This window comes from Oryctolagus cuniculus, chromosome 1 (genome assembly GCF_051225735.1).
Source record: "Oryctolagus cuniculus isolate XC-2025 breed Fujian yellow rabbit chromosome 1, ASM5122573v1, whole genome shotgun sequence".
Classification (NCBI taxonomy): domain Eukaryota; kingdom Metazoa; phylum Chordata; class Mammalia; order Lagomorpha; family Leporidae; genus Oryctolagus; species Oryctolagus cuniculus.
Window position 1 is genome coordinate 110,064,534 of NC_142867.1, and position 18,858 is coordinate 110,083,391.

At 61.1% G+C, this 18,858-nt stretch overlaps 1 protein-coding gene across 1 annotated transcript; it reads right to left on the minus strand.

Moving 5' to 3' along the window:
- Nucleotides 1-7,996: 7,996 nt before the first annotated feature.
- SCN2B (sodium voltage-gated channel beta subunit 2) lies at nt 7,997-18,570 on the minus strand. Its single transcript, XM_002722181.6, has 4 exons — nt 18,302-18,570; nt 12,348-12,514; nt 11,918-12,128; nt 7,997-11,446 (listed from the first exon to the last, which is right to left on the minus strand). The coding sequence occupies exons 1-4, from the start codon at nt 18,369-18,371 to the stop codon at nt 11,247-11,249; spliced, it is 648 nt and encodes a 215-aa protein (XP_002722227.3). The 5' UTR covers nt 18,372-18,570; the 3' UTR covers nt 7,997-11,246.
- Nucleotides 18,571-18,858: the final 288 nt, after the last annotated feature.

Below are 18,858 nucleotides of genomic sequence, written 5' to 3' on the forward strand. Positions count from 1 at the left end.
CTCTCAAGGAGAAGAAAATAAACAAGCCAGTGTTTTTGTTTTGGGGAGTGGTTGCATTCTCCTCCAGCCCCCAGGTTCACAGCCACTCAAGCTGCAGCCTTGCTGTCTGGGGGCTGGTGTAGACCTGGAACCTACCCCCCCACTTCTTGGCCTGGCTGCTGCCCACACACAAAGGCACCCTCTCCACTCACCATCCTTACTTGGGGTCCCTTGGGCGGGTCTCAGAGCCATCCCAGCCCCTCTGAGACTGCATGTGAAATGCTGAATGTCTGATTTTCCCGGTGGGGGGTGGGGGGGTGGAGGCTGCGTGCGGCAGCCCGGGCTGCTCTGCCGATTCCTAGCACATGACTTTGAGTAGGTTACACAACTTTCTGCAGATGCCCCCCAGCTGTACCGTGGTGAACATAGCAATGTCTGCCTTGGAAGATGGCCTTGGAACCGGGCGTGGGCCTTCAAAGGCCTGCGAAATCATTTGGTGCGGCCCTGCCAAGGCAACCCAGGCGGGACTCGACATTCAATACATCTATAGCAGGCTTGTGTTTAAGTTGAGGTCATCATGAAAGGAAATTAATCAAAGGCTCAGGATAAAAGATATAGTTTAACACTTTGTTGGTCCTGTTTATAGCTTGTGTGTACAGCTACATGTAATTTGCATTTGTGTGCTTACTGCAAGCCCGGCAAGCATCAAACATGGACTTGGCCATGAAGACAGAGATATTGCGGCAGTGCTTAGCTGAATGCCAGGTGCAGGGTCCTTACACAGCTCTTTGCTGTGGCCCACAAGGGCTAAGCCTCTCCTTTGTCCCCTGTGTTCCTATACCATGCCCTCAGGGCCAGCCCTCCGCACTGAAGGACCAAGTCTCCCCAAGCAGTGGGCTGAGATAAGAGAGGAGGGGAGGCCGGCGCCACAGCTCACTAGGCTAATCCTCCGCCTTGCGGCGCCAGCACACCGGGTTCTAGTCCCGGTCGGGGCGCCGGATTCTGTCCCGGTTGCCCCTCTTCCAGGCCAGCTCTCTGCTGTGGTCAGGGAGTGCAGTGGAGGATGGCCCAAGTGCTTGGGCCCTGCACCCCATGGGAGACCAGGATAAGTACCTGGCTCCTGACATTGGATCAGCGTGGTGCGCCGGCCACGGCGGCCATAGGAGGGTGAACCAACAGCAAAAAGGAAGACCTTTCTCTCTGTCACTGTCTCTCTCTCTCTCTCACTGTCCACTCTGCCTGTCAAAAGAGAGAGAGAGAGAGAGAGAGAGGAGGGGAGACAAAGGGAAGGAGAGTGACCGCTGCCCAGAGGAGGGGCAGGTGACAGCACAGCTCAGAGCGGCAGGGTTCCCTGTACGGGGAAGGCTGGCCTCACCCCACCTCCCTGCAGCCCCACTGTCCACCCATTCTGAATCTTAGAGCTGGGAGAAAGGAAGGAAGCCCTGCCCATCACAGATGAAGAAGCAGGCCCAGGGCTACAGTACGAGGCCCCGGGTCACTGTGGGAGCTCCTGTTGGAGCCAGGCTTGGGGCCACCACCTTGGTTTCGCCACTCACGCTGCACCTCCAGCTCTCCTCCGTAGAATACAGCGGGACTCAGCAGCCGGGCAGAAGCTGTGCTTGGGAAGTGCGTTCATGGCCAGAGGATGTTGACAGGGGTGGAGCCCTGGCCCGAAAACCCTCAGCAGGGGGTCCCTTGCTCTAGCTCAGCAGCTCCTTTGGGATGCTGCCCCCGGGGAGGGGCTGGCGTGGGCAGAAGGGCAGAGCTCCAGTCTCTCACTGTTGCACACATGAAGTCGGGTTGAGCTCCTGTTCCCCGTCACTGGGTGGGGATGGGAAGAAACCATCAGCTCACAGACTCCTCCCCCTCCATCTGATGCAGCAAGTCCCCCAGAAGAAGAGGGCAGGACTGGCAAATGGTGGGACCCAACCCCCGCTATGGCCCCGACAGGCCTGATTCCTGGTGACGGGGTGATGTGCACTCTGGGCTCGGAAATACCTTGAAGAGCAAGTTTTCAGGGATGCAGAGATGGCCAGGGCCCTGCGCCAAGGAGCTGTCAGAGAACCGTCTCTTCTCTGGCTGGAAGAGATGGGAAAGGCAGGAGGCTGTTCCCTTGGGGACTGGGGTAGGCCTACGGACTACCTCAGTTGCAGTCCTGGGGAGCTGGGACAGAGCCAGGTGGGAGAGCAGGTGCCTCTTTTCCAGCAGGGGCCACGAGGTGGGGGTGGGGGCAGTAATGGGGGCAGAGCTGCTAACGCCCGCTTCTGGGAGCTGCTCACCCCTGCGAGCAGCAGATCACCTTCTACAGGTGCCGGGGACTGGCAGGGGTGGATGGAAGTGCTCCGTCCCCTCTCCGGTCTCAGAAAGCCGCGGGGACCCTGGGCAGGGGAGGAAGGGAACAGGAGAGCTCTGACAAGGTCTCCAGAGCTATTTTGAGAGGAGTTCGTCCTAAGCAGCAGGAGCCTGGCAGGCGGCTGCCTCCCCCTGCCTCCCCTATTGCCCTTGCTGCCGCCTCCCTCTCCCTCCTCCTCCCCCATAAACCCTCGCGCTCCTGTCAGGGCACTGCAGGTAAAGGAGGGAGCTCAGTGCAGCAGGACTCAGGCTCAGCTGTCCGGAGGACACTGGGCTCTGCAGGGAGTCCCCCAGCCCTCCCCCCAGCTCCCCTCAGACCAACACCTCCGCCCTTCACCTTCGCTGAGCCACCCTCTTGTGGTAGCCGTGAGATTCTCTGATTCTCCACATGCACAACTCAAAACGCCCACAAATCCTCCTGCTGCTGCTGCCTCGGGTTGGGGTTGGGAAGAGGCTACCAGGGACCCCCTTTCGGCACCCTCCTGCAGTGCACTGAGGTCTGTTTGCTGCCCTCCCCTACTCACCCACCCCACAGCTCAGAGCACCGGCGCGCCCAGCCTAATTCTCAGCAGCACTGACTTTGGGCTGCACGGAAGGAGTTAACCTGCAGGCGTGCACCAAAGGACCTGCAGGCCAGCACGTGGCTGTTGTAGCAGTAGCAGGAACCAGCCCCGCCACCACAGCCTTCTGGCTCCCAGCGCCCATGTGCAGTGAGCGAGCTGGGGGAAAGAGAAGTCTTTCTGAACCCTCCTCCCAGGGACGGCTTCCCACCCATCTCCACTTTCCAAGGGCTCCGGGTGCAGGCAGGTAGCCAGCCTCCTCCCCCGGCTCTGCCTTCCTCTCTGTTTTCTATGGGGCTCTATCCAAACATCCTTTTCTCAGGCCAAGGGGGATGGGGAGCCCCAGACAGATGAGCTCATTGGAAGGAGGAGGGCAGAGGGAGGAGGGAGCCGCAGCATCCTGACCAGAGAGGCTCAGCGACTGTCCCAAGCTGGAGAGGGCGTGTGCCCCCTTCCGGGACCCGGCCTGTGCCTCCCTTGTGGCAGCTCAGAGACGGGGTGAGTCCCGGGCATCTCTTTATTCCTGGCCACATCGGGGTGGGATTTGAAGCACCCCAGGGAAGGGTCTCAGGCACCTTACCCAGACCCCCTGCCCCGAGCTGTGTTGACCTCTCTGCTTTAGGGGTCACACAGGTCCCCTGCCCTGCTATCCAGGGAGGACAGGGGCTGGGGGCTGGAGGCACCGGGCAGGTTTGTCATCGGTCGCAGCCTGCTGCCTGTGGGGCTGCCTTGTCAGCTAGACAGCCAGCTGTCCCCCAGGGCCCTGGTGCTGACCCTGAGATGGTCAGCTGAGACAGAACGGCCAAACCAGAAGCGCAAAATGGCGTGGAGCCCCAGGCAGCCTCCCCAAGGGTTGTGGTCTCAGCCCTTAGGAGCATTTCAGTGTGGGTGTTGCCAAACGAGGGGGCCGGGCGTGGACAGCAAAGGAGGTGTGGGGGCAGAGGCACATTTTCCTGGGGGCAGGGGGGCTTCAGGAAGTGGCTGGGTGAGGAGGAGGGCTAGAGCAGGGAGGAAACCGGCCAGCAGGTGCAGCAGGGGATTCGCAGGCCTGCAGGGAGGAGGAAGAGTGAAGAGGAGCCGGGAGAGCAGAAGGGGGCAGCAGAGGGGGCAGCACAGGGCCCTGGGGTCAAGGGCCAGGCAGTGCCAGGGTGGGCTGTGAGGAGTGCACCAGGAGAGCTTCACTCTCTGCCCCCAGACTCTTTGCACTCTTATGTGGGGGTCCGTGGTCATTCTGAGGCTGGCTCCAAGTCACTCTTCCCCACACACCCCTAGATCTGGGCTGCAGGGAGCCAGCACACGGACATTTCTCAAGCTTTGGCCTCAGGCGGCTCTGGCTTGGAATCCAGCGCTGCCATTTCGCAGTCCAGTGGCCTTCTTTGTGCGTGAGTGCAGCACAGCCTGGGAATCCTTAGCTGAACAGGACGCACCTCCGGGGGCCGCCCTGAGGATGGAGGAAGCTCACAGAGGCAGAGCAGCCCACGAGGGGCCGGCACACAAACGTAAACAGTGTGGCTGTGGCCTACCAGCCTTGTCAGGACACGAAAACCGCTGCCCCCACACCCGCCCACCCGGTCCAGGAGGACAGCTCCAGGGAGGCGCCCTAAGCACAGGCGTGTGCTATGGAGCCGGGATGCGGCACAGCTGGGAGGGCTCAGGGAGGAGGAGGCCGACAGGACTTTTGTGTTTGGCAGGAGGGCGAGGAGGGCAAGTGAGGGGAGAAGTTGATCTTTGGGGAGAAGTTCCCGAGGCAACCTGGCTTCAAATTTCCCATCCTCTCCCTGCACGCACACCGGGGCTTACCAACACACCTCACCCCACCCCCAGTGACACGTCACGTGAGAGGAATTAGGTGAAGGGGGTGCCGAGGTGACCTGGAGCCGGCTGCGGCTGAGTGAGGTGGTTGAGGGCCAGGGCTGGTCGTGGCGTGCACCGTGTTTACCTCCAGGCACGAGAGAGTGAATCCCACTTCCATCATTGGAGCCCTGAATTGAGGGCTGCAGAGAGCCATGGGCAGTAGCCATAAAGGCCGCCTAGAACCACAGCCCCAAGCTGTGTTTGAATACCTTCTGAGACGGGGATCTCATTACCTCAAGAAACCCAACACTCCATATAGCTCTGACCTACACGGGATGGGTATCTGCCCCTGCCCACCAGTCCTAATGTTTGGCTATGGGACGGAATGGGACAAGTCTACTCCCTGTCCCCCCATGGCCGCAAGCGGCCACTGCTCCGGCCAACAGCTGTGACGCACGCACACTTCCCCTCCTGGCTGGACTCACCGTCTCCTCCCCTTTGTCCACAGGAGGGGCCCTCGGGCTGTTGGGGCCAGCAGTTGCCCGTCCCTTGGCCACCTGCTTACAGGCACTGTGTCCCAGCTGAGAAGCAAAGGCAGCTGTGGTTGGGATAAAGGTGACTTTGCCTTCCAAGTCGCCCAGCTGAGCGTTTGCTGTCTGCCTGCACCCTGGACTCTCAAGGTCATTACTGCCAGAACAAAGGAAATGCAGCTGTACCAGACCACCTGCTCCGCCACCCCGACTCCCAATCCATCTGTCCCCACCACCTCCCCTCCCCCGAGACCTTTCTCCTGTTCTGTCCCGAGGCCCCTTCAGTACTGCAGGGGAATCCCATAACTGGACCCCCTGACCTCCCAACCCAGCCCATGTGCCATGTCGCAATCCCATCATATGGTTCCCCAGCTGGGCCCTTATCTGCTGGGAGCCTGACCTGAGCGGTGGTTGGCACTCTGGCTGTCAGCATGGTGGCAGGAACCCAGGAGAGCCAGGAGCCTGGTGGGCCTCAGGGGGAGGGTCTAGGAAGGCGGGGAGAGAGGGGGACATGTGCCCAGGGCTCTCCGAGAGGAGTTCCTGCAGGTCCCTCCAGCGTGCACTGTAGCACCAGCGTGCCAGTGGGGGAGGCCAAGAGACCTGGTAGGGGCTCATCCTCCTGCTCTGTGTGCTGCTGCCCAGCCTGCCCTGCCCCGGGCTCCCGTCACCTGGAGTAGTTGGATACTACCTCCTATGTTTGCACGGGCTGGAGACAAGTGGCCTAAGAGAGCCCATATACAAACTAGCAAGGGCAAGTCATGCTCCCAGAGTGTGTAACTGGGGCTAAAGGACAGGAGTCGTCTCAGGTCAGCCTGGGGACGGCCTTCACCTGGGGAGAGACTGGGGCTGCAGCTGCGGCTCCCTCTCTGGCCGCCGGCGAGACTTTGGGTGGATCACTTTTCCTCTTTAGCTGAGCCCTGTGGAAGTGTGAGTGCCTTTCCAGACCAGCCCGGCTGCAGAGGGGCAGGGAGCCGGGGCTGCTGTGTGCTACTGGGCCCTGCGGTAGGTGTGGGCTGTGGGAAGGAGGCAGAGCTGGCCCATGATGAGACACTGTGTGTGCTGGGCTCAGCAGGTGGCTGAGTCTCCTCTGGGGGCTCTCAGTTCCTCCTTCAGGGCAGTGACGCGCTTGGCCAGCTGTCCCTTGGGGCCTCCCACCCCTGATGTTTAAAGGTCTGCTCTCTCGTCCCCCTGCTTATGGCCCAGACCCCGTTCCTGGCAGTGGGTGGCCCTGGGTGGCCCATCGGGATGGGGAGGAACAGTGGGAACTGCTCTTGTCCAGGTACCTCCGCCTCAACTCAGGGGTGCAGGTAACTGATGACCAGCTCTGAGTCCCAGGGTGGGAGCTGGTTCTGAGCCCACAAGGCAGCTCACTGTGCATTCCAAGTGACCCCACCTGGCCCCACGCAGGCTGGGCCAAAGCCAAGTCCGCCTCCCAGAAGCCAGAGCTGGCGCGTGTCCTCTAAGTGTTCTTGGAGAAGAACCCAAGGAGGAAGAGGCTGCCGGCCTCGTTGAATCTCGGGGCCTGTGTCTATCCCGGAAGGAGCCAGGCAGGACCCTGGCGCCTCCTGCAGTCCAACCCGACCCCTGCTCCATTCCCTACCTGCTAAGTCGGGGAGCAGCCTTGCCTTTCTGACATCCATCAAGAGGGCCCCGGGGCTCCAGGGCACAGGCACCCTCTTCAGCCAGAGGGGCTGTGGTTCTTGGAAACACCAGCCACTCTGTTCCATGCGGTCGCCTCCTTTCTGGCCTCTCTCAGGCAGTGGCTGTAATCCCTGCAGGTGTTAGCCCCACCGGGTCAAGATCCCCACCCCGAACCACTGCGGAGGGTCTGTGGGTCAGCAGGGAGCGGACAGAGGGAGAGACAAGCCGGCAGCAAAGTAGGAACAATTGCTCCTCAAGCATTTCCTGGGCATTCTGCAAGCTGTAGCTTTTCTTGGCTGGCAAGCCTGCTGGTCACGTGTGCGTGTGTGCATGTGGTAGGGGGAGCTTGTGCACACGTGCGTGTGTGCGTGTGTGCATTGTGGGGGGGGGCTTGTGCACACTTGCGTGTGTGCATGTGTGCATGTGGGGGGGAGCTTGTGCACACTTGCGTGTGTGCATGTGCATGTTTGTGCGTGTACATGTGAGAGAGAGAGAGATGCAATGAGACAGAAGAACAGGAGACAGGGGGCAAAAAGACCAGGGTCGGCCTGGGACAGTGGAGCCCCCAGCCAGGGGGTGGCCTTTGGTCATGAACTTCTTAGAGCTGACTCAGCAGCACATAAATAGGACACAGCAGCACGCAGATGGGATGAGAGCAACCTGACTCCTTCCACCACTGTGAAGTGACGCGAGGGCAAGCTCCGCTCAGCTGTCCCTGTTCCTCCTGAGCTCAGAGCAGGTTAGATGTCCCTCTAACCAGGCAGTGCCGGGAAGCAGGGGCAGGAAGCATGGCCCATCCGCCCACAGAAAGAAGAGGCAGCATCCACGTAACAGTCTGGGACGCTCAGAGGTTGTCCTCATCCCAGAAATAACCAAGAGCCCGCCCCCACCCTGCAACCGCTCCACCCCCGCGTGTGTATTCCACCCTGCCTGTCCCAGGATAAAACATCTGTCAATCAGAGAGGAGCAGCGCATTCTCATCCCTGGGAGGCAAGGGCGTAGGGGTCCCCGAGGATAGAGACCTGGCCGTGTCGTTGGGGCTACCTGGGAAGGCGCACTGCAGAGACTGAATCAGGATCCTCAACCCACTCGCATCCCTGAAAAAATGCCACACTCACAGGGTGTTCTGGGGAGACGATCTGTTTATTGTAACAGACAAGCTGCCAAAGAACCCAGCCTGCTCCCAAACTCAGATCCCTCGAGCAGTCGGGTCACACAGGATCCCCGCAGCCTCCCTCCCCTCCCCAACCCCGTGCCCACCACCAGCTCCAGCGAGAACCTAGAAAGTGCATAAGTAGTTGGGTTTTCCCCTCCAAGTGCGCAAAGAGCAATAGAACATTCCATCATTTGCCTTTGGTGAATCAACTCAAAACATTGAGAAGTCATCACACCCTCCCCGCACAGTGTAACTTGGGGTGGGTGCTGTGAGATGTTTCATATTTGTATATATAATATATCTATGCCTATAGAGAGACTATTTACAGATGCATCAGCAAGCTTCAGTAAAGGAAGACATCAGCAAGAGACACAGGCTGCCTGTCCTTGAGACATAAGCAGGAAGGAAAAGTCCTCTATTCCTCACCCATCCTAACTGCACCAAGCCATTCCTACGGCCTGGGATGATCTCCATGGACTTGGTCAGTATTTGCATCCTTCTGCCTGCTTCACCTGACCTTGGAGTCCCCCCAAGGAGACTCGCAGAGAAAAAGATGGATCCAATCGGCCCCTCCTTTGTATAAATTGTGGCTAACCGTGACGAGGCCCTAGTTAGGGTCCCGAGAGCTATTGCCAAAGCCAGTTCCAAGGCACCTCAAGGCATTTCAGTCCTGAAAGATTGTGCTTTGTTCTTATAAGCTACACCCACGGGTCAGCCAGCCCGTCTCTCTTTACAGTGACCCTTCGGGGGGAAGAGGGGGTTCTGGGAGCACCGGAGAGGCAGGGGCAGTGACGAGAGCCAGCAGCCCGGGTGCACTGGTGGCAGCATGCAGCCGGAAGTGGGGCTCAAGCCCACGGTTCGGGAAGGGGCACAGCTCACTGGCTGGGACAAGCTGGCAAGCAGGGTAGCGAAAGGACCGCGGAGGCAACATCTCACCCGTGTCCCCGCCTCGACTCACAAGAGCCCTGTTTTGCTCCCTACACCGCCCCCCGGTGGAGGCAACCCCATGAGCCCTCAAGAGGAGGGGCCAAGAGGTGTGAGAAGGACGTACACAGGAGGGCGAGCGCCTGGGGCAGGCATGGCTCCCGGCCCACCCCGTGGCTCGGGCCCCTGAGCCCCATGGAGACGCCCATGTCTTTCCCTAGCCTCCACTTGGCTGGGGCAGATAAGGAGAAGACCTCAGGGATCCTGGGCCTTCTGATAAAGCGTTAGAGTTTCTTAGAAGGAACCTAGGGAGCCCTGCACATAATTCTTCCAAGTGTTAGGAGTCCTGGAAAAAGAAAATTGCCCACGTCAGCACAGGTCATCACGCTTGGGACAGGAGGTGGCCAGGCAATGGCATCTGAGAGCTGCAGAAATCTATCCCCTACCCCAGATCTTGGCTGGTCTGAGGCACCCGCCGCCCACTCCTCTGTTCCCAGCTGGCTGGCTCCAAGGATGGGCAGTGTCCACCTGCTCTGGGCGTCCTGGTGGCAGTGTGTTGATTGGCAGTTAGGTCCTGAGCCGAGGAACTGGACTCACCTCACCCAGCAGCTGTCTGGCAAGTTGCCCGTCACCCACTCTGTGCCACTCTGCCCGGCTTCTGTGCCCACATGCTTGTGGCATCCTCCTCCTTCCCTGACCCCAGCCCTGGCGGCAGTGGCTACTCAGGTGGAATTAGATGCACCAAAAGCAGACTCTTGGTCCCTCCCCGCTGTCCTGGCAGCCACAGCTCTGTTATGGCTTTGAGCGCGTCCCCGGCACCCAGCACTGGGCCTGGCACACAACAGACGCTCGGTCAATGGTTGTTGGGTGGAAGTGAGCTCAGCTCAGTCTCTCACGTGCTATTGCTCTCGCTCTCTCTCCAGATGGGCCAGCTGTTGGCAGAGGCTGGGACTGGTCCCTGAGACTGTCACAGACCTGTCTCCACACCCTCTCCCCAGGCTCGTTCCCTGCCCGGACACCTAACTCCCTGAGCCAGGGCGGGGGCTGAGTGCCTGAGGGGGGCCAGGGCCCGGGAGCCCCGCACCCTTCACCTCACCTCCCTTACCCCCAAGGGCCCGGAGGCCTCTGCCACAGGGAAATCTACGGCTCTGTCATGCAGGGTGGAGGCTGGGGAGCCAGAGAGGAGTGCAGGGCCCTGGGGTTGTGGCCCCTGGAGCCTCAGTTTCCCCATCTGTGATAAGAGGGACTTGCTGGCTGGTCTCTGAGAGCCTTCCAGATGGTGCTCTCTGAGTCAGCAGTTTTGCTATCTGAGTCAGCAGTTTCTGCCTGTCTCAGCTTGAACAGTTCCCTTTGGGTGGGAGTGAATGGCAGTGAGAGTCGGCTCCCTGTGGACGCCACGTTCTGCCCCACAAAGGGAGCCGTGGGGGCAGAAGAGCAGGTAACGTGGATCCGGATGGAATGGGGCAGCCACGGGCTGCGGGGGGGCACTCAGGCCTCCTGAACTCTCGCTCACCCAAACCCTCCTGAGGACAGCCAGGAAAGTCCAGCCTGCAGCCGGGGTGGGAGCTGCCCCACCACACACCCCGCCTCCTCGCGTCTGAGCCTCGGCTGCTCTAGGCCCAGGCCGGGGGTCACCTGGTCAGACACAGAGTCTGCAGCCACCTCTGCCTCCACGGAGCCATCAGCCCTTGGTCCCTCCCCAACCATGACCGCGGCCTCCCGTGGGTGGGGATCTGTGGCAGAGCACAGCCCCCCACCCCAGAGCTGTTCTTCCAGGTCTGTCCCCACCAGTGTTCCCAAGGCATCCGTGGTGCAGCTGGCAGCAGAGACGAGGGCCCCGCAGAGCTCCCTTGGCCAAGGCTTGTGTCCAGGTTGGCTGCCAGCCCTGGCTTCCCTTCAGTGCCCGGCAAATGCACAGTCATCCTTTCACACGCTCCCCCCGCCCCTAAAATGATAGGAACCCGTCATCACCTCCAAACCTGACGGGGCTGTCAGGGCTGGGAGCAGCCAGAGGGGGCAGGCCCTGCAGCCCCGCCCCAGCCTCTCCTTGGGAGCCTCCTACATGCAGGTCGGAGCCCCTCTGTTGTCTCCCCAGGGCCCACACATCCCAGATGCCACGGCGGGTTTCTCCGATGGAAGAGAGGTGGTCACTCTCGGGGCAGGGTGGGGAATAGGAAGTGAGGGGTTCAGGAGGCCCCAGGTCAGCCCTGTGGCCTAGTTCACACCAAGAGAGGGCAGGCAAGGTCACACAGTACGGGGCAGAGAGTGGCAGGGGCGGGACACGGGGAGGGGCTGCAGGCCGGCCGCCTGTTACTTGGTGCCGTCGTCCGCGTTGGCCTCGCCGTCCGTCTTGGCCTCTTCCTCTGTTTTCAGGTCATCTGTGCTCAGTTTCTGCTCTTTTTTCCTCCTCACGCACTTGACGACCATCAGCACCAAGATGACCACAGCCAGGAAGCCCCCCACGGAGGCCCCCACGATCACGGCCACCGTGGAGTCCCGCTCGGGGGGCTCTGCAGGAGGACAGGAAGCAGACCCGCTGAGCACCGGGGCCGCCCCCGCCCCCAGCAGTGGGTGCAGAGGGCCCTGACTGCGCACCCCCTCCACAGCCAGGGCTGTCATCAAAGCCAAAAATCCAGCCAGGCACAGGTGTGACGGGGGGCTGTAGGAGCATGGCCTTTGAGGTCGGGCAGACCAGAACCCACGCCCGGCCTCCCTAACCTCACTTTCCTTATCTGGAAGCCAGAGAGCAAAACCTCCCTGCGCTCCTAAGGTTGCTTGTGAGGATGGAACGAGAGAATGACGCAGGGACTAACCCACGACTGAGACGGCGTGAGTGTCCAGTGAATGAGAGTGGCCATTGTTAGATCATGGTCAAAGTCACTACAAGGACACTCTGAGGCAGGCCACAGAGGGAAGAGAACGGACGCCCCCCCCCACTGTGGCGCCCCCCCCAGCTGTTCCGCCCCCCCCAGCCACCTCACCTTCCATGAGGACCCGCAGGCTGATCTTGCCATGGCCACGATGGCGGTCGGGCGGGTTCATCACGTAGCAGTTGTAGGTGCCCTCATCCTCGGGCTGCACGTTCCTGAGCATCACGGACACGTCGTACTTGCTGGGGTTGCCAGAGAACTCCACGCGGTCCCGGAACCGCTCCAGCCTCAGGTTGATGATCTTCATGCGGAACTGCAGGAACTGGGGTGGGGGCAGAGGACAAGGGGGCGCTGGACAGTCAGCCAGGAGCCCCAAGGAGAGCCCGCCCGAGCTCCTGGGAAGAGAGGAAGCTCCCTCCAGGAGGGCCACCCAGGTGTGCCCCATGCCTGGCGGCACAGCCCCCTGGAGAAACAGCACCCCCACCTCCAGCCCACCTGCAGGGCCCTCAGGGGAGTGCGTGGGGAGGCTCCCAGGACTCACCATCTCCTCAGAGCAGTTGCCACACTCCTGGTAGGTCCAGTTCAGGGAGAACTGCTTGTGGTTCACCGTGTAGCAGGAGTTGAAGGTGCAGGACAGGCGGGCGTCAGAGCCATTGAGCACGTTCAGGATGGTGGGGACCGACACCTCCATGCTCCGCCCTGGTGGCACTGCAGACAAAGCCACCAGCTGTGAAGCAGGGCCAGCTGGGTCCCCGACAGCTGCCCTTCTCAGGGGGTGGGGAGACAAGCAAAGCACTCAAGGGCAGCAGTGGTGTTGGGGGAGGGAGAGAAGTGGGTGGGACTGGTCTGTCATTTCAGAGCAACCAACAGCCGCGCTCCTTGACCGGGACCACCGTGGGGCCACCCCTCCACCTGCCCCAGTCCTGCCAGCACCACTGGCCAGCTGGGGACCACCGACGCTGTGCCTGCCTCAGTCTCCCCCTTCTCCTCCACCACTGCCACCAGCCACCTTTGCCGGGCAAAGCCCTAGCAGCCAAGGCCGCAGGCAGCCAAGGCCTTGCCCTCCACATCCCAGACCCTGAACAAAGCAGGGGTCCCAGCCCAGCCCCCCATCCTCTCTGGGCAGATGGGCAGGACGAGGGAAGCGCCACCATCCAGGAACCAGGCACAGGAGTCCCTGTTGGAGGCGTCCGGCCCGCAGCCAGCTCAGCAAGGAGCAGGTCCAGGCTGTGGTGAGGGCAGGAAGCAGGTGGGCAGCGCAGTCTGTGGCGTCCGGGTGTCCGACTTGGGCCAGGAGACCTGAGTTCCGGGGCTGGGGGAGGCCTTGTGAGCCGGGCGGTCTGCGGTGAGGGCCTGAGGGGAGGGGGAGCCACCATTCTCAGGATGGCATAAGGGCTCCTGATGTGCGGCAGCCTTCAGCGCCTTGTCTGCCAGTGCTGAAAAACGTCCTCCCCAGGAGTCCCTGTCTACAGAGGACCGGCTCCGTGCAGCTCCGAGCACTCACCCGCTCGCCTCCCCAGTGAGTCTAGGTCCTGGGGGCACCGCTGTGAGCAGGCCAGGCAGGGTCACAGCGCCGGGCAGCGGGCAGTGAGCAGGGTGGACAGGGTCATGGCACCAGGCAGTGGGCAGTGAGCAGGCCGGGCAGGGTCATGGCGCTGGGCAGCGGGCAGTGAACAGGCTGGGCAGGGTCATGGCGCCGGGCAGCGGGCAGTGAGCAGGACGGGCAGGGACATGGCACCAGGCAGCGGGCAGTGGGCAGGACGGGCAGGGTCACGACCCCGGGCAGCGGGCAGTGAACAGGCCAGGCAGGGTCACGGCGCCAGGCAGCGGGCAGTGGGCAGGACAGGCAGGGTCATGGCACCAGGCAGCGGGCAGTGGGCAGGATGGGCAGGGTCATGGCACTGGGCAGCAGGCAGTGGGCAGGATGGACAGGGTCACGGCGCCGGGCAGCGGGCAGTGGGCAGGGTGGACAGGAACATGGCGCCAGGCAGCGGGCAGTGGGCAGGACGGGCAGGGTCACGGCACCGGGCAGCGGGCAGACATGGTGTCGTCGCAGGCAGTGCTACACAGCATGGGCCCTGTGCAGCAAAGCCAGGCAGCCCCCAGCTGGCAGTCAAGGTGCTAGACCGTTACAGCAAGCCCATTTCCAGGGCATCAGCATCAAGGGCTGGAATGCACTTTGCGCGTGTGCAGCAGAATGAGCAAAAAAAGGCTCATTCAGGGCCAGCGGGGAGGTCCGAGGGCCCAGAGCAAGGCCAGAGGGCTGCAGGTGCGGGAGAGGGGTCGGTCTCCCCCCACCCTGCCCCGTTCTCTGATAGGCTTGGGTTGAGGGAGGGGCTGACAGGAAGCTGCTGATGTGGGAAGTACATGGGGATCCGATGAGACTGGGGTGCACTCCCAGCCCGGGCCGTGCCAGGCGGGGCGAGCGTGGGCACCCACCTCCCAGCGGTGTGATGCTAACGACAGCTGACATAAGCAATAAGGGCTCTGCAAAGTGAGCTGTCGATACCCCATGTCCTCCTCATAAGCAGCAGGGGCTTCTGGGGGAGTCTCCCTGGCCCTTCCAGTCAGCCCCTCGGGATTCCCCCGGAGCTGTCCATCATCTCCTCCTCATCACCCTTTTGCTGCACAAGGGCTCTGAGCCCCACCCAGAAGCGCAGCCCTGCAGCTCGCAAGCACGGAAGGAAACAGGGGTCTGCCCCAAGCATGAGCGTCCTTCGGCCCTGTCCATCCCCTGCTGGGTGACCAGAGCAGGTGCAGGACTCAAGAACCCAGGGCGCTCAGCACTGCTGGCCCAGAGCTCCAGCCCTGCGCATCTCAGCTGTGGGCTCAGGGATGCCAGGTGTGCCTGCCAGTGCTCCTGAGGGGAGTGGCACCCGGGGAGGCTGGGTGAGCCCCTGCCTGGGAGAACAGAGCCTGCACTTCTAGATCCCCGCCTAGCACCAGGGCCCAGCGCCAGGCAAGGGGGAGGTGTGCACGAGTGCCTGCACTGCCCCCACTCTGCAGAGGCAGAGAAATCTGAGGCGAGGAGCTGCGGGAGCCTGTCCCCAGCTTACCTCCTACCCCTGCACGGCACCGTCTGCCACCTACCAGAGTCCCTGACCACCAAGTAAGTGCTCTCTCACCCCAGCCCCGGGCCGCACTCGGGATTAGAACCTGGGCCCCTCCCACCCTGAAGGAGCCAGCACCTGCCGAGTGGGAGGGCAGAGTAGTGGAGGCGGGGTGGGGTGGGGTGGGGTGGGGGAGCTTTTCTGGCTGGCGGAAGGGGCAGACAGAAAGGCGCATTGCAGGCTGCGCGCACATCGCAACCAACAGCAGGGCCTCTGCAGAAGCACCGAGCGGAACCGTGCGCCCTCTAGTGGTCACAGAGCTCAAGCGTCAGGCACCAAGCGCCGAGAGATGGGGCAAGTGTGGTCACTCCATCCGGGAAAGCCAGAGCTGGCGGGAATCTCAGGAGCTGTCCACTTAGTCCCCATCGTTTTACCAATGCGGAAGGAAAGGCCGCGAGAAAGATACACAGAGAACAAGGGCAAGATGAGTCCACGATCGTGGCTCCAGGCCCCCGATCCAAGCCTGCACTTCAGCCGGGCCTCTGCCAACTCCCAGAGGCTCTAGGCTGAAGGGCCCAGGGCCTCCCGCCAGCTGAGAACCTCATTAAAGACAAAACCAGTGGCTCAAGGTCAGACATGGGAAGGAAATCCTGGTCTCTGGATGACCTCTGCTGCTTGGGGCAAAGTAGCCACACGTGCAACCAGGGCTGCAGAAGACTCCAAGGCAAGGCCGGCGCCCACGCGGGGTTGCCAGTGTGCCAGGTGCTGGTGAGGTGCCCCACGCTTGCTGCCTCCCCTGTACACCTGTGATCACCACCACTTTCTGGATGAAAGTGCAGGAAGCAGTCCAGGTTCACCGCCTGGAAGAGCCACGTGTAGGGTTTGAGCCCAGGCTGCCTGGCTCCAGACAAGGGTCAAGGCTGGATGGGGATGAGGCTGCCCTTCCAAGGCGCCCCAGAGAACCAGTCTCCTCCTGTCTACAAGGCAGGTGCAGCCCTGTAACTTCCAGCTGCGGGCAGCTTGACCAGCGGAGAGTGGTCCTGTTTAAAGGACCCTCCGTCCAGAGACCCTACCCTCCTCACAGCTGTCCCACTCGGGACCACAGCTCATCCCCGGCTCTGCTACCACAGCTCCCAGAAAGGAAGTGACGATCAACCAGGGCATTGAGGAAGCAGCTTCTGCTCTTAGATCCTGAACAAACATCACCGTGCCTGGGCCCCTCCAGGCACATCGGGCCCCCCTGGCCCCATGTCATCCATGGTTCTCACTGGCCCATCTCAGACATCATGAAAATGTGTTCATCAGGCAAACGCTATCTCCTGCAGGTGCTCAAAGGCAATTCTTGCCGTGCCTCTGTCCAACCCTGCAGTAGCAACTCAGGAGCTAGGTTTGTTTTCACCTTGGTGGCAGACCGTATCTAAGCAGAGACCTGGTGCAGGTGAGTGGGATGTGCTGTTCCACCTGTGCCGCCTTCCCATTCAGACCACCTCTGTCCAGGGTCTCCCTGCCCAGGCCAGTCTATCCTCCACACAGCCCAGAGCAACCTGGCCTTGTCACTCCTCCCCTGCAAACCCCCTCCCCATGGCTCCCTGTTGCTCTCAGACCCAAGTCCAGCTCCTGTGCACAGCTTCCAAGCCCTTGGCCAGTTGGGACCAAGCTGCAGTCCAGACTCATCACCTGCCAGCTCCCATCCTGTCTTGCACATGCCTTGGAGGCAGAATGGTATGGTATGGTATGGTATGGTATGGTATGGTGTGGTGGCCAAGACCAGGGCTCCAGAGCCCTGATCCGATCTTAGGCAAGACAATAAACTTTCCGGCACCTCAATTTCCTCATCTGTAACGTGGGGACCATGACAGGACCCAGCTCATAAGGCCGTTGTGAGGATTAAAGCTCAGTAGTTAGCTGCCATTGGCATTGGCATTGCTCCTGTTATTATCACAGTGCGTGCACCTGCTGTACTGGTTTTTGTATCTGAGTTCTTCAAGAGGCTCTGGAGAACGGATTCTTACTCATCTTGGTGTTGCTGGCACGCAGCACAGCATGTGGCACACACAGTGGGCACTCAGTAAAAGTCCACTGCAGGAAGGGAAGACGTTTTCCCCCTCCATCTCTGGATGCCTGCCCCCTGCAGTGGTCAAGTGCACTTGGTCAGACTCAGGCTAACAGAGTGCTCGTACTGCCGCATGCAGTACCATGTCTTGAACAATGGGGGCGGTAGAGTCCAGCGTTTAAGAGAGTACTGAAGTTGGACGTGCTGGAGAGTTGGGCTCTCTGCCGCCCATAGGCTGTATCACGTGCCTTCTTGGGCAAGTTACTCAAGTCCTCCGTGCCTCTCTGTTTCTTTCCTGTACCAGGAGTGCAGTAATAGCCAAATAGGCGGCGCCCGGGGCCAGGGAGAGGAGCTCACGAATCCTGGCCATGGTGGGGCCCCTGCTGCGCACGGATCACAGACGGGCCAGGCGTGGGTCTTTCCCGGTCCTCCACGGCATGCCCAAAGCTCAGAGGGCTTGAGAAACTTGCCTGTGGTCATTAGGGAAATGGCAAAGGTGGCTTCCCCTCAAGTCCCACTCCGAGCTCATGCTCTTTCCCTGGCAAGAGCTGCCCCAGCGTCCCTGCTGTGCCCTGGGCCGCTGAGCAGCTCAGCAAAGCTAAGAGGCCTTCTCTTGCAGGTAGCCCGCTTGCCCAGGCCCCAGCACGTCACGTCATGCCGCAGAGAGACGGAGCCTCTATGAAGGGGAGCACTGGCCCGGACAGTCCTTGGACTTGACCCTGGGTCGCTGCACCATCAATGGGTAGGTGTAGGAGCACGCGGGTTAGTTAGCAGACCTGCATGTAACTTCCCTGCCCACTTGCCCAACTGCCCACCTGCCCACCTGCCCACCAGCAAGTCCCTGAGTGGCCCTACTCTGGTCCACTTGACAGCAGCCCCTGCTGCCTCTTCTTTTCTCTTAAATCCCTCACCTGACTCTCTCTCCGTTCCACCTGGCCCTCACTGGCCATGCCTTCCCTGTCCCCTTCTCTGGCATGCGCAGGTCTCCTTCCCACCAAGAGACCATCCCTCGAGCCTGCCTCCCACCTTCTCCCACACACATGTTCTAACAAATCAGGGGGATGGATTTGCAGGAAGCAGACTAAGCCTCAACTTCCTGCCCCCAGCTCTCCTGCACTCTCCACCAGAATCCAGCGATCAAGGTTCGCAAAAGCCCCTTGTGGGAGCACAAAGTCCTAGGACCCCACATTGCAGCAGCTGCCAAAAAAAAAAAAATCCACCCTCTGCCCCACCCCCACACAGGTCCACTTCAGGGAAATCCAAGCAGCCCCTAGCAACACTTCTTAGCCCGGGGCCACTTCCCCCCAAGGACACGGGAGAGAGAGGTCCCCTGGCCTGCCCCCTCCCTGCTCTCTGAGCCCCCGAGAGCATGCAGCCAGGGCTCTAACTTACCCAGAGAGAACATGAGAGTGAGCCCCGTGAGGCTGAAGGCAGGGCGAGGTAGCCAGGCATCTCTGTGCATTTTCAGACACAGCTGTTAGTCAGGTGGGCTGCGGGAGGGGGCGGTTGGGGGGCGGAGGACCACAAGGGAGGGAGGGGTGGCGGGAGGCGGGAGGCTACGGAGACTGCACGGATGCACTTCAAAGACACAGACAACATTGAGGAGGCTTTATTTCCATCTCTCTAATATGGCCGGCTCGATGCTGCTGCTAAAAAGAGAGCGAGGGAGTGTGAAAGGGAGAGAGGGGAAAGGGGGGATGGAGTAAATGTTGTGGTTAGTGGATTTCCAAAGGCGGGTGGGAGGGCAAAAAAGAGTCTTTTTGAAAAGGCTAAGGTTCCCAGAGCTTTTCAGCCTTGAAAAACAGGAACCCGAGCAAGCAGCACTGCCCCTCCGCCTCCCTGGGGTGAGTGCCGGGTTCTGGAAGCGCTCGGAGGAATCTGTTATCCCAACTCGGCTCTGGGGTGGAGGTCGTCTTCGTGGCTCTTGAAAACATCCCCAAAAGGGCCAA

Excerpts from the sequence above, each read along its gene's own strand:
- SCN2B (XM_002722181.6), bottom strand. The coding sequence starts at position 18,371 with ATGCACAGAGATGCCTGGCTACCTCGCCCTGCCTTCAGCCTCACGGGG. Across the intron at positions 12,515-18,301 it reads CACTCTCATGTTCTCTCTGG|TGCCACCAGGGCGGAGCATG; the intron begins GTAAGTTAGAGC and ends CTTTGTCTGCAG. Across the intron at positions 12,129-12,347 it reads GCAACTGCTCTGAGGAGATG|TTCCTGCAGTTCCGCATGAA; the intron begins GTGAGTCCTGGG and ends CCCCCACCCCAG.